Raw genomic sequence first — 13,518 nt, forward strand, 5'->3', positions numbered from 1 at the left:
ATATGGTCGTAGATGGTTGCATCTTAAGAACATGAAGGATAGACAGTATCTATACTTTAAGTTTAAGAGACTTCTATAGTCAGTGAAGCTCTAATGAAAGACGCTTTTGAGTCACACTAAAGGAAATGTAGGATCCAGTGTTTTTGGATACTTTGTTGGTCTTTGTTAAGAATTTTATCCGTCTCTTGTAAGTTCTCTAACTTTTTGGGAGTGTAATACTTAATTGCTGGATTCCCCCTCAAATCTTGTTAAGTTGTCATTCCAATGATCTTAAACCGTAAAGTCTTTATTGTTGCCTAACTTTAACCACACCTTAATCATGAGAGGAGAACATGGCTTAGTTTATTCTGGACAGAGATCATATCTCACCCCATGAATCACAAAACAATGCAGCAGCAATCTATTTTAGGGTTTCTAGAAACCAGGCTACACCGCTCATAAATATGGTACAAGAGTGAATGAAAAATACTTTTCAACCAGATTGTTTCTGTATAAATGTGGTTCACATTAGTATCAAATCAAATCATGTCATATTTACTCTCTGTGTCAGTTGTAGAAACCCACCATGAAACAAAAGTGCGCTGTTGGTGTTGATTCATATTTTTAGGCCAATCAGATTGCTCTGAAACTGATCCCTCCCACTTGACATGATTACATTAAGACACTTCATCTTCTAATTTGATCTGATTTAACTGCAGTCTCAAGAGGATTAACAAGAAAATGATGATCATCTTTTATTTACTGCTGATTCTCAGAGTGGGGCGTAAGTACATGTAGCAATGTCAGATTTACTTCAGATATGTATTTATATCATTGTCATGTTCTTACAGTAATTCAGCAGGACATACCTGATTCTTTCTCTGTCAATAACCACTGAACCGTGTTTCTCTTCATATTTTCAGGATGCACAAATGATCTAATCATTCAGACAAAGAGTGTTGGACAAAATGTGACTCTTTCTTGTGCTCGCACTAAATCTGTGGAAACATCATCTTTGTTTTGGATCAGGCTTGTTTCTGGAAACTTACCTGAATTCTTTAAAGGAACATACACTTTTGATCAAGATGGTGTTAATACGACTCCTCGCATTACAACAAAACAAGGACCTGGAACATTTCTCCTGCATATTCATCAAGCAAAGCTAAGCGATACTGGAGTTTACTACTGTTTAAGAGTGAACCGACTCGATGTGATACTTTTGAACGGAACATTTCTGAGAATTGGAGGTAAACATTTATAAAAATCAGTTTACATCATTTAATTATCCTACATGTATGTATAAAGATAAAAACATTTCTTAAGTACTTCAATGCTCACTAAAGCATGGTTATTATCATGTTTGTATTTCTCAGGACCAGAACCTAATATCACTGCCATCATACAAGAGCGTTTATCTGATCCAGTCCATCCAGGAGACTCAGTGACTCTGCAGTGTTCAGTCCTCTCTGACTCTGAGGAGAAGACGTGTCCAGAAGAACAGAGTGTGTACTGGTTCAGAGCCGGATCAAATGGATCTTATCCCAGTGTCATTTATGCACAAAGAAACAACAATGCTGGATGTGAGAAGAGTCCTGAGGCTCACTCTCCACAGAAATGTGTCTACAGCTTCTCTAAGAACGTCGGCTTCTCTGATGCCGGGACTTATTACTGCGCTGTGGCCACATGTGGAGAGATATTATTTGGAAACGGAACAAAACTGGACATAGAAGGTAAATATCCAGTTTTCTCCTTTTTAGTGCCACCATAATTGCTTTTAATGTTGAAAAATATCATACTCTTTGACAGCATGATATACTATATATTAGTATATTAGATTTTATGACAGCAACATTCCATCGAATGGAAATATTCCAGATATCTTCGGCATCATTTTACACACCGTCATATTTGGTATCTTAATGACAGGATGAAGGAAATACAGTTCTGTGAGGTTTAACAAGGTTTTTCTGCACATAAGTTATTAATTAACAACCCACTGGCAAGTCAGTGTGGTAAATTAGTTTAATATGAAATGTGCATATTTAAGTGTTAATGAATCTTGATCAGAAGTCAAATAGAAATCCATACAGATTGATTGTAGGGAAATACTTGTGACAAGTAAAATCCTCTTTGGAGGAATTACATTTTCATTTAGTTTTACTAAAAGTCATTGTTTGTGTTCATGTTTCAGAAACCGGCTCGTGGTCCTTTGGTGACGGTACATTTCTGGTCCTGCTGTGTGCTGTCTTTACTATTAGTGTGAATGTTGCAGCCGTCCTCATTTACGCCATCAAGAAAAACAAGTGTGATTATTGCAACAATGAAGGTAATACAAGTTAAATCTCTGCATCCCACACACACATGAATATATGTATTTATATTTCATCATTAGTGTTGTAACAAACTAGTGCATCCGTATCTATTTGTATCTCTTTATATTCTTTTTGTTTATTTCATATTTTAGCTGCTGTTTCCCTGCTTGAAAATGTTGCAAAAAGGAATTTAAAGGTAAGATCAACTTATCCATAAACACTTAAGATGCATCTTTTTTGGTATTTGTCATCTTACATAATGTTCAATACATTTCCTCAGAGAAATGAAGACACGTGGATTTATTCTGCTGTCGTCTTTACCGCGATTAAATCTTGCAGAGGTGGAACGAGGGACGCAGAAACAACGGAGAGAGAGAGGATCTATGCTGCTGTTAAGGCTTTTGGGTTGGATTAGCATGTTAAGTGGACTGATTGAGGTCAGTTGGTACCGTGTGTGATAGCTGATGTTGTTCTTTTTAAAGTTAAAGGCTGTTGTATGTGGCTATTATGTAATATTTAGCATTTCATGTATATCTGGATTAAATGTTGTGTTTTAGACCGTCCCACTGATACTTTACTGTCACACACACTTAGTCTTTGTCAAATGAATTACTTCTAGTCCTCTACTCTGTCATCTTTGCCGTGATAAAACATGAGCATAGACTTTGTTTCACAGAGAAAGATTTCTACTGATTACGATCTGCATGATTCAGTTAAAAAGAAATGAAAAGGAGTTATAATGTAATTAATTTCTATGACATAAAAACGTGGCACAAACACTGAGTGTTCCCTTTTGTTGCTGTGAACCATGAGTTGTTAAATTGCTCACTAACTGTCATTCTCCCAAAAACTATTGCAACGACTGGTTGGACCACATATCCAAGATACTGCTTGTACCAGTTTGAATCAGATCTGAAGAAAAAGGATCGGTCTGATTGACTGCATGTGTGTACGCTAAGGTCACGATGTGCAGCAATATTATGATTTTAATCACATGCACACAGGTGACACAACACACCTTCTCTGACAGTTTCTTCCGGTTTCCATGGTCCTTTACTGGTCAACAGAAGAATAAAGCCTTCAGTGCTGTTCTTTGTTCTTCTTTCACTGAGGAAATACTCTCCAGATCTGATGTAACGTTAGCATAGGGGCGAAATCTGATTGGATAAAAGCTCTGCTTAAAACAAGCTGTGCTGGAGGCAGCGCAACTGAGGAAGACAGTAGCTATGCAATGAGATAATAAGCTAATGGAAAACATATTTAGAATACATGTAGTGAATTTATGAAAAATAATTAAATTATAAAATAGCTATAACTTTGTGATTCTGTCTAGGCCAGCAGAGAAGGCTTTGCACACACCTAAAACATACCTGTTGCTGCCACTAGATCCTCTCAGGATGCTGATTGGTCCGAACCACAATGCATAACTTGAAGCCTGACAAGGTGGATTCTTGAACAAATCAGTGGCTTAATGAGCAGTTTTTACACACTGGAGCCATTTACTGACCAACAACTGCTCGGCCCAACGGCTGAAGTCCAGTTTTACAGTGATCCTGCTTCACGCACTTTCGTAACTAAACTAATCCTGTATGATTTTTTTGGATGTATTGTTGGCTAGCTTGTTTGCTAATGACATGCAACATATAAATGAGACAGTATTTTTTTCTCTTTCAGTGAAGGCTAGCTGTTTTACTTCCTGTGTTTGTGCTAAGCTAGGCTAAACTCATCCTGGAGCTGGAATCAAATCTTTTGATAATTGTCTAAATTTGTCCGTCCAATCAACACTACAAGGTGAAAAGGAGGACTTTTGAAATAGCATTAGCTACAGCATAGCCTGCTGGTTCTAATGACAGTTGTGGGGAAAGTTGAGACGAAATGTGGCCAAAGCCACAAAGAAAATGTCACTGGTTACAGTGAGAGAAAGAGGCCTCATAATGTACAATTTGTCATTATGATAAAGTATTGCAATTTTGATCTTCATCTAAATCTTGATGATCTTTCAAACACTCTTAAATAGTTTTGTTTATCATTTTCTCTTTTTTAATAACAGCTAATTTGATTTGTTTTAGCACAAAAAGCACAAGTAAAACCAATAACATTAAGGACAGGCCCATTTAATTAATGATGTTACACTTGTGTGTTTCTCAAGTCTAAATGTCTGCTTTCAAAGTTATGTGCACATGAAGACACAAAGTGAGAGGGATCAAATAGACTGTTGGTGGTTTTCACCAGTGAACTGGTGTGCAGCAGTTACACACATACTGAGCATTACATGTTGAAGACACAATTAGTTTCCTTTTTAAAACATATTCAGTGTAAAAACATGTCAGGGGACAACTACTCAATTGAATAAACCGGTCACTCTTTCTGGTCTCACAGCACTTTGTAAATCCCTTCTGCATGTAGCGAGAGCAGCAAGCAAAGCCACATGCAACAGCTACACTGACAGACTGAAGCTGTGGTGCGACACTTTTGCACCATTTGACCAACCTTCAAGGCTGTTTACTCGCAACAGACTATTCAACAGGATGTGTAGTGAGGGAAGAGCTACAATAAGCTTCAGCAGACAAACTTATTGTTCTATTTTTATTTGTTGCTGTGCTCATTTAACAAATGTGGCTGAAGTTTCGGTCCTAAACTATAGATAGACGGTCGTCTTTATAATTTATTTCTTCATACAACTGTCTCGTTGGGAGGAAACCTTAACGCTGTTTTGATCATTATTATAACGCTGGAGTTTGTGGTGTTGTACTGGGCTGCATTTTAATGTTAGTGTGAAGACGTCAACCACTGTGAATGAAGTGACCCAGGATTGTTTATTCATAATCACCTTGTTATTGATTATATGGTTTTATTTGGGGTTTTGTCCCAGGTTCACACTGGACAGATAACAATATACGGGTCAGAAACTTTAAATCTCCTCCAGGTGAATGTGATCCTGTGAGAGTGGCGCTCTGCTGCTGCCTCTCACCAGCCCCCTGAAAAGAAGTGAGGTGAGAATAGAGGACGGATGGTTGAACCGCCCTCCTCTGTACGCTGTGCTCTTCCTGCTGATGTGACTGACAGGCAGGAGTGGGCGGGTCATCACTGATGATGTGGAGCATCTGAATTGGTTAGCGTACATAACATTTAACACGTCTCTATCTCTGTGTATCGTGATGACAAATGGATGAATGCATCTTTTCTGCACACAAATCAAACTGGAGATCATAGTGCAGTATGTCTGATTAATTGTTTGTCAGAGTGACGGCCAGTGGAAAGAAGCTGTTCCTGTGTCTGGTGGTTTTGGCGTACAGTGCTCTGTAGCGCCTACCAGAGGGGAGGAGTTGGAACAGTCTAACACAGAGGAGCCACTTACTGCAGAAAAGAGAGGACATGTAATATGCTGAATATGTGCACAAACACAAGCACTCAACTGTGTGAAGATTACACAAACAAAGGCTTAAAATGACCGGGACGCTGGGTTGTAAAGAGTTTAGAGATTGTTACTCTTCTTTAGACAGCATCTTGACAAACTGTTAGCATTTTGAATTAAATTGTTTTGCATTTTTTACACACACATCCTGCAGCTGGACATGTTAGAGCCATGAGTTAACCACAAAGCTGCTGGATCTCAGTTTTGATGCATAAATGCTACAATCCTTAAATGTGTAAGCTAACACACAAACATAATGAGTGGCAGTAATTCAGTCCGGTTCTCTTTTGGAGATACATTCATATTGGACTTGTTTGCAATTTGTCATTTACATCCATCATTGGGTTTGGAGAACTAAAATTCTGCACTGCAAACTGGAGCGTTTAAGTTTAAGAGACTTCTATAGACAGTGAAGCTCTAATGAAAGACGCTTTTGAGTCACACGAAAGGAAATGTAGGATCCAGTGTTTTTGGATACTTTGTCACTCTTTGTTAAGAATTTTATCCGTCTCTTGTAAGTTCTCTAACTTATTGGGAGTGTAATACTTAATTGCTGGATTCCCCCTTAAATCTTGTTAAGTTGTCATTCCAATGATCTTAACCTTAAAGTCTTTATTGTTGCCTAACTTTAACCACACCTTAATCATGAGAGGAGGACATGGCTTAGTTTATTCTGGACAGAGATCATATCTCACCCCATGAATCACAAAACAATGCAGCAGCAATCTAGTTTAGGGTTTCTAGAAACCAGGCTACACCGCTCATAAATATGGTACAAGAGTGAATGAAAAATACTTTTTAACCAGATTGTTTCTGGATAAATGTGGTTCACATTAGTATCAAATCAAATCATGTCATATTTACTCTCTGTGTCAGTTGTAGAAACCCACCATGAAACAAAAGTGCGCTGTTGGTGTTGATTCATATTTTTAGGCCAATCAGATTGCTCTGAAACTGATCCCTCCCACTTGACATGATTACATTAAGACACTTCATCTTCTAATTTGATCTAATTTAACTGCAGTCTCAAGAGGATTAACAAGAAAATGATGATCATCTTTTATTCACTGCTGATTCTCAGAGTGGGGCGTAAGTACATGTAGCAATGTCAGATTTACTTCAGATATGTATTTATATCATTGTCATGTTCTTACAGTAATTCAGCAGGACATACCTGATTCTTTCTCTGTCAACAACCACTGAACCGTGTTTCTCTTCACATTTTCAGGATGCACAGATGATCTGATCTTTGAGACAAAGAGTGTTGGACAAGATGTGACTCTTTCTTGTGCTCGCAATACAACTCAGGGCATATCATCCTTGTTTTGGATCAGGCTTGTTTCTGGAAACTTACCTGAATTCTTTAGAGGAACATACACTTTTAATAAAGATAGTGTTAATACGACTCCTCGCATTACAACAAAACAAGGACCTGGAGCATTTCTCCTGCATATCCATCAAGCAAAGCTAAGCGATACTGGAGTTTACTACTGTTTTAGAGTGAACCGACTCGATGTGATACTTTTGAAAGGAACATTTCTGAGAATTGGAGGTAAACATTTATAAAAATCAGTTTACATCATTTAATTATCCTACATGTATGTATAAAGATAAAAACATTTCTTAAGTACTTCAATGCTCACTAAATCATGGTTATTATCATGTTTGTATTTCTCAGGACCAGAACCTAATATCACTGCCGTCATACAAGAGCGTTTATCTGATCCAGTCCATCCAGGAGACTCAGTGACTCTGCAGTGTTCAGTCCTCTCAGACTCTGAGGAGAAGACGTGTCCAGAAGAACAGAGTGTGTACTGGTTCAGAGCCGGATCAGATGGATCTTATCCCAGTGTCATTTATGCACAAAGAAACAACAGTGCTGGATGTGAGAAGAGTCCTGAGGCTCACTCTCCACAGAAATGTGTCTACAGCTTCTCTAAGAACGTCAGCTCCTCTGATGCCGGGACTTATTACTGCGCTGTGGCCACATGTGGAGAGATATTATTTGGAAACGGAACAAAACTGGAAGTTGAAGGTAACGGCAGAATATTTCCATATAAATCAAGATTAATTTAGATCATGTATCACAAAACAATTGTACCATATGCCTTATATCATCTTGTCAAAATAGTTAACTTCAATTATTTGCTCATTTTCATATAGTTTCAGCACTCAACATGTGGGATTTGCAGAAGGCCAACACGGTTCTGATTCTGCTATTTGCAGCTCTGGCTATGAGTCTGATTGTTATTGCCTTCCTGATTTATACCATCAAGATGAAAACTTGTGATCAGTCCAACGGTAATATACGTTTCTAACAGAATCTTGCAAAAGCTAACTTTCCAGAATTAACACAACTGACATGTATAAATTAACCTGCAGGGTCTTTCATCCTAAATCTCTGTTTTTATTTTATAACACAGCTGCCATTGCTGCAACAGTCAGCGGTGAGCACCAAGGTCAGCAGGTAAGGTCTATAAAGAAAAGATCACAATGGAAAAGTTATTAGCATTTTCTTTCCACTCTATAGAAATTAAAATATGCTGTTTTCATATTTATTCAGAGAAATGAGGACATGTTGGTTTATTCTGCACCAACCTTCACCAAGAGGAAAACTGGCAGAGCAGAGAGAAAGACTGTAAAAACAGCAGAGGGAGAGACCGTCTACACTGGTGTCAGGACTTTAATGAAAGATTAACAATCTATCGGTTACAGTCTTTCACTTTGATAACCCTGAAAAATTTTCTACGTTTCATTGTGACACGTTTTAATGACTTGTTGATATTCTACAGCATCTCATATCTCTTAATTCTTGTTTAATTGTGTGCATTGTTGACTGTTTGAAAGATTGACCTTCAAAGAGTCAGAGGGTTGAAGAAGGTTTCCATCTGATCTTTCGTCTGATGTGCAGTTTTAAGGCCGTAAACTTCTCTATGTATCAATGCTAAGGTGTACTGCTTTCAGTCTTTTCAAAGGTTTTCTCTTTTCTTTTATAATGGCATAATTTCATTAAGTGTTCAGTCATAATTTATTTATTTTGAAAATAACTTTAGTTAGTTGATCTTGTATAAGACAGGGACATTGATTGGTTTTCTTATTAAATCACAGTAGAAACTAGTACAATACTTTTACAGAAATAAACGGCGACATATATGTTTCATAATTCCTGCAAGTTAAAAGCAATGTGACATACAGTCTGTCTTAACCCTAAATTAACTTGAGATCTAAATATTAAAAGTGTTTTAAATTATCAGGGCAAAAGAAAAAACAACTATCAAACCTCTCAAAGAAACTATACTGTTTGTCTAAATCTATTTGCAAATAAAGACAGTAATTGAATAAGTAATGTGTTGATGTGATTCCTATACAAATTATTTTAGTATTGACGTTCAGGTATATATCATAACCTTGAGGGTTGTTGTGAAAAAGTTACATTGAGCTAAAGTATATTGTATCAACTGGTTTTATGTTTTTGTAGTATTGTGTATGTTGAAGGAACACAATGGAAACAAGACGTCAGTCACGATGTCTGTGCACAGCGTTCCATTCTAGAGAGATCATCTCAGACCTACGATTAATGTAAATATTTTAGTAACAATGGCAATAATATTTCCGTAAATCAAATGTCCAGATATAATCCATCCTTTATCGCACTCCATGATCAAAATGTCATCATTGAATAATCTGCCGTCTTAGAATCGTCAAATGCCAACATGCTGTGCGTCATCATATCAATTATCTGTTCTACGTACACACAAGTGTTTTTTTTAACCTTTAATTATGCAGGATAGTGCCGTTGAGATTAAAAATCCCTTTTTCAAGAGAGTCTCGGCTGTGGGAAAGTTGACTAAAAGTTCTTCTCTTGCTCCAAACATCTGGGTGCACTCCCCCTCTCTCACCAACGACCCCTAAAGAAAAGCTGCTAACCCCAGACCAGTGCAGTCAGATCAACCTGTGACCAACAGTCCATAACCTGAGTATCACCTTACTGTGTCCAAACTCCTCCTGCACCTTCATCTGCACCACTCCTGTACGCTTTTATTGTCAAATGTATAATTAGCATTCCACTTGCCTCGTTAAAAATGTAGAAAAGCAGCTTTCAAAATATCAGTTGTCCAATTAGAACGCCCATATGTCGATACGGCGGCAGATCAATATTAAACTAATTTAATACATGGTTTAGTGTAATGATAAAAGCAGGATAAGTCCCACTTGCTCACATTGTTTGATGCAAACAGCTTACTTTATTGTTCACACAGGATATTTTTTTAGCAACGTGGATTTTCTCAAGAATGACTGCAGAAGATTTCTGACATAATCCTTTATTATTTCAGCTTTGATTAATGTTTCATGATGCAGTCAATATTCCAAGCTTCAACAGATATATTCATTCTTATTTCAACAAAGCAACATTAGCAAACACAAGTTACTAAGGCTGGAGCATGCTACTCAGGCCACGCAGACATCTCTGAACACACTCAGTGTACGGAGGCGAATATGCGCAGGAACTATTCTGAGACATTCACGTGTCTTTTGTACTCATATGGATTTTGAGTATAATATTTCTGTGTATCTTTGAAGAAACATAATTCCAGCCTTAAATGTAAATAAACAATGCACAACTAATGTTAAGTAAAGATAAAAACATTCACACACACTTTATCCATATAATACATGTTGGCTTTCCAAAATATAACAAAGAGCTGAACTGTCTTTTTTTGACAATCAGTGGAATTCACCCAAACAGAAATCAGTGCCGATCGTTGATTCCTTTGACTTGTTTCTCTTCTTCTTCTTCTTCTTCCTTTTCACTGTCGATAGATCCAGTGATGCAGTAGTGCAGTACCTCTGTGTCACCATCCTAAAAATAATAGTTTTAATATTCAGAGCTGTGACAACAAGACCAAGAGTAAATGGTATCAGAGAGGCTTCCTGTAACGTCCAGGATTTTTTATAAACAAGAACATCTGTAGATTCCAGTTATGTTCTTCATCTTGACAGTTTACTGAACTTACCTTCAGTTCCTTGAGAAAACAAGGATGACAATCACAATCACACAGAGAGCCAGCAGTGTGCCAAGGATGATGTGAACTGGATCCCAATGAATTGTTCCTGAAAGTCATTTAAAAATGTCATTTAACTCTTTACTCCTTGTTTCCATGAAGTCATCCATGACTTTTAGGTGACTCAATGGTAAATAGCTTAAATACTGCAGATTAGTAATATTCAGTTTATCAAATGTGTAATTTATCATAATTCGTAGCAATAATTTGAATTATGGAATTTCATGAAATAGTTGGGATGATGTCATATGAGTCAAGACCTCTATTGCTTTTCAAGTCCAAATCTTGGGCACCTTTCAGGTAAACGTGTGAAGGGAACAATAACAAGTTGTGAGATGATTCATGAATTTAAAGTCATAATTTGCACCATTTTCCTCAAGAACAATGTGTACACTGTTGAAATAATAATCCCCTTCAATCATCACTACGACCCACTAGGAGTGAGTGGTGGTGTCTGTCTCTGCAGAGACTCTGCCCTTTGCCTGGATTTTCTCTTTGCTTCTTGTCTTGCTGTGTTTGTGACGTTGTTGGGCGTCATCAAAGAGCCTTTGAGCCCCATGTCGGGTTGTCAAAAACCACCGCTTTGTCACGATACAGAGGCACAAGCCTCCCTTTAGCATCTGTATGATATGATATGAGAACGGGTTGTTACATCGCTGTGTGTTTCTGTGCTTCAGTGTTCCCCCTGCTCCTCTCTCTCTCCTCTGCTGTGTGCAGAGTGATGTTGTCTGTGTGTCTGACTGAGAGCAGACACAGAGTAACACACAGGGCCGACAGGATGAAGCGTCCACAAATCTGGCAACGCAGCACCTCTGCAGGGTTGTGCGGAGGTGTGGGTGTGTTAATTCATTGTACAACTTAGCGGTTTATACTATTTAAGTCTAAAAGTTAAGCATTGTTGAGTGCGTGGCCTCTTTGAGTAACTGGTGTGTGCCTTCAAATTCGCTAGATGTTAGAACTTCAATATAAGAATATATGAAAATACAATACTTTTAGTATAACTGTAAATACGTACTTGTCTCCACTTTGGTTGCTTCACCAAACAGGATCTCTCCACATGTGGCCACAGCACAGTAGTAAGTCCCAGCATCAGAGGTCTGTATAGTTTTGGACAGACTGTAGACACAACTTCTTTCTTCTTGTTTATCACTGTCATTGTAAATTAATCCTGGATGAGATTCTCCTGATCCAGATCTGAATCAGTACACACTGTGTTCACCTGGAAACTGGACTCTGTTTTCTTTGTTCTTGGAGAGAAGTGAACACTGGAGAGTCACAGAGTCGCCCGGCTGGACCGACTCAGTGTCCGGACTTTGTTTCACGTAGAAAGATCTCTGCTGATTATGATCTGCATGATTCAGGTAAAAATGCGTTAATAAGAATTAATAATTAAAATTATCAAACGTGGCAAAAAGACTGAGAGAGAAATATGTTTTACCTTTCACAACCAAGAAGGTGCCATAAACAAAACTGTGTGAATATCTTGATCCAATGAGACAGAAGTATGTTGCTTCGTCCTCTTTGCTGATATTTCTGATGGTAAGAGCGTTCCGCTCTGTGACGTTGAAACGTAGGTTGTTAAATTCCTCACTAACTGTCACTCTGCCAACAAGAACAGAAGCAACATGTTGGACCATATATCCAAGAGGTTGCTTGTACCAGTAAAAGAATGTGCTGTCCTCCCCAGAAACTGGACACTGCAAAGTCACATTTCCACCAAGTTCAACCAAAGTCAAAGAGAGCTGGTGAGGAACCTCTGCAGCTTGAATCAGATCTGAAGAAAAGAGACAGAATGAAAGCACAAGATAAGTAAACAGGTAAAGTATGAACCCTTCCAAAGATGAATACATGGTCGTGTCTTTCTCAAAGTAGTTAAGCACTTACACACTGTACAAAGTAGAATCAAAGCAGCCAGTCCTCCGATCATTGTGGTACAGCACTCTTGTCTTGCACTACTGATGACACACGACCAAATGGAAGCTGTAGTCACTGGGTGATCGAGGTTTACAAAGTACAATGATTGGCTGAAACATAGATAATGACCGTCCCCCTTCAAGTTTAAACTTTTGATCTATTTTCATTAGCTAGGACATCTACATGTTGAGTATTGGTTGTATTTTCAAAGCAGTGTTGTTATTCAGACTGCATGACTAAATGTATTGTTTCTCTGATAACCATTTTTTGTGGGGTTTTGGCCTATTTAAGTGCAAGTACTGAAAGTCTTTCAAAAGCAAAATCAGTCTTATTGACTGCATGTGTGTATTTAAAGGTCACGATGTGCAGAAATGTTGGATTTTAATCACATGCACAGGTGACACAATCCACACTTTCTATTTGTTTATTGCAAGAAAATTCCATAACTTTAAATTAACCTGGAGTGGCAGCTGGTTTGTTACACAGAACTAAAAAAAAAGTACTCATCAGGTGATCGGATGAACCATCTGTGTATCACCGTCAGTCGGGAACAAACACCCTCTCCTTTGAGAAAAGTCTTCAGCGCTGTACTTTGTTCCTTACTGTAGAAATACTCTCCAGATCTGGTGTAACAGGGCCACGCCCCTATTCAGAATGACATTAATATAAGTGACGCTGAAGCAGCATTTGTCGTGTCACAAAGACCTAAAACACGCCTGTTGCTGCCACTAGATCATCTCAGGATGCTGATCGGTCCGAACCAGAATGGTTTGGACAAAAACGCATTACTTGAAGCCTGACAAGGTGGATTCTTGCGAAAAAATCAGTGGCTTCA

General features: G+C 38.1%; 2 protein-coding genes and 1 pseudogene across 2 annotated transcripts; 2 read left to right on the forward strand and 1 right to left on the reverse strand.

Moving 5' to 3' along the window:
- The first annotated feature begins 720 nt into the window (after nt 1-720).
- On the forward strand, nt 721-3,054 carry LOC137875960 (uncharacterized). The gene is made up of 6 exons (XM_068715477.1): nt 721-763; nt 1,137-1,226; nt 1,353-1,709; nt 2,171-2,305; nt 2,444-2,487; nt 2,572-3,054. Exons 1-6 carry the CDS (start codon nt 721-723, stop codon nt 2,704-2,706), a joined length of 804 nt encoding a protein of 267 aa, XP_068571578.1. The 3' UTR covers nt 2,707-3,054.
- Nucleotides 3,055-6,752: 3,698 nt separating this feature from the next.
- LOC137875961 (signal-regulatory protein beta-2-like) lies at nt 6,753-8,535 on the forward strand. Its single transcript, XM_068715478.1, has 6 exons — nt 6,753-6,795; nt 6,935-7,258; nt 7,385-7,741; nt 7,870-8,007; nt 8,130-8,173; nt 8,270-8,535. The coding sequence occupies exons 1-6, from the start codon at nt 6,753-6,755 to the stop codon at nt 8,402-8,404; spliced, it is 1,041 nt and encodes a 346-aa protein (XP_068571579.1). The 3' UTR covers nt 8,405-8,535.
- A 2,188-nt stretch (nt 8,536-10,723) lies between these two features.
- On the reverse strand, nt 10,724-12,716 carry LOC137875962 (contactin-4-like; annotated as a pseudogene).
- Between the last annotated feature and the right edge of the window lie 802 nt (nt 12,717-13,518).

This window comes from Cebidichthys violaceus, unplaced genomic scaffold (assembly GCF_023349555.1).
Source record: "Cebidichthys violaceus isolate CVI_PGR_0920_01 unplaced genomic scaffold, fCebVio1.0.p SCAF_2, whole genome shotgun sequence".
Taxonomy (NCBI): domain Eukaryota; kingdom Metazoa; phylum Chordata; class Actinopteri; order Perciformes; family Stichaeidae; genus Cebidichthys; species Cebidichthys violaceus.

Excerpts from the sequence above, each read along its gene's own strand:
- LOC137875961 (XM_068715478.1), top strand. The coding sequence starts at position 6,753 with ATGATGATCATCTTTTATTCACTGCTGATTCTCAGAGTGGGGC. Across the intron at positions 7,742-7,869 it reads AACAAAACTGGAAGTTGAAG|TTTCAGCACTCAACATGTGG; the intron begins GTAACGGCAGAA and ends ATTTTCATATAG. Across the intron at positions 8,174-8,269 it reads GTGAGCACCAAGGTCAGCAG|AGAAATGAGGACATGTTGGT; the intron begins GTAAGGTCTATA and ends ATATTTATTCAG.
- LOC137875960 (XM_068715477.1), top strand. The coding sequence starts at position 721 with ATGATGATCATCTTTTATTTACTGCTGATTCTCAGAGTGGGGC. Across the intron at positions 764-1,136 it reads GCTGATTCTCAGAGTGGGGC|CAAAGCTAAGCGATACTGGA; the intron begins GTAAGTACATGT and ends ATATTCATCAAG. Across the intron at positions 1,227-1,352 it reads AACATTTCTGAGAATTGGAG|GACCAGAACCTAATATCACT; the intron begins GTAAACATTTAT and ends TGTATTTCTCAG.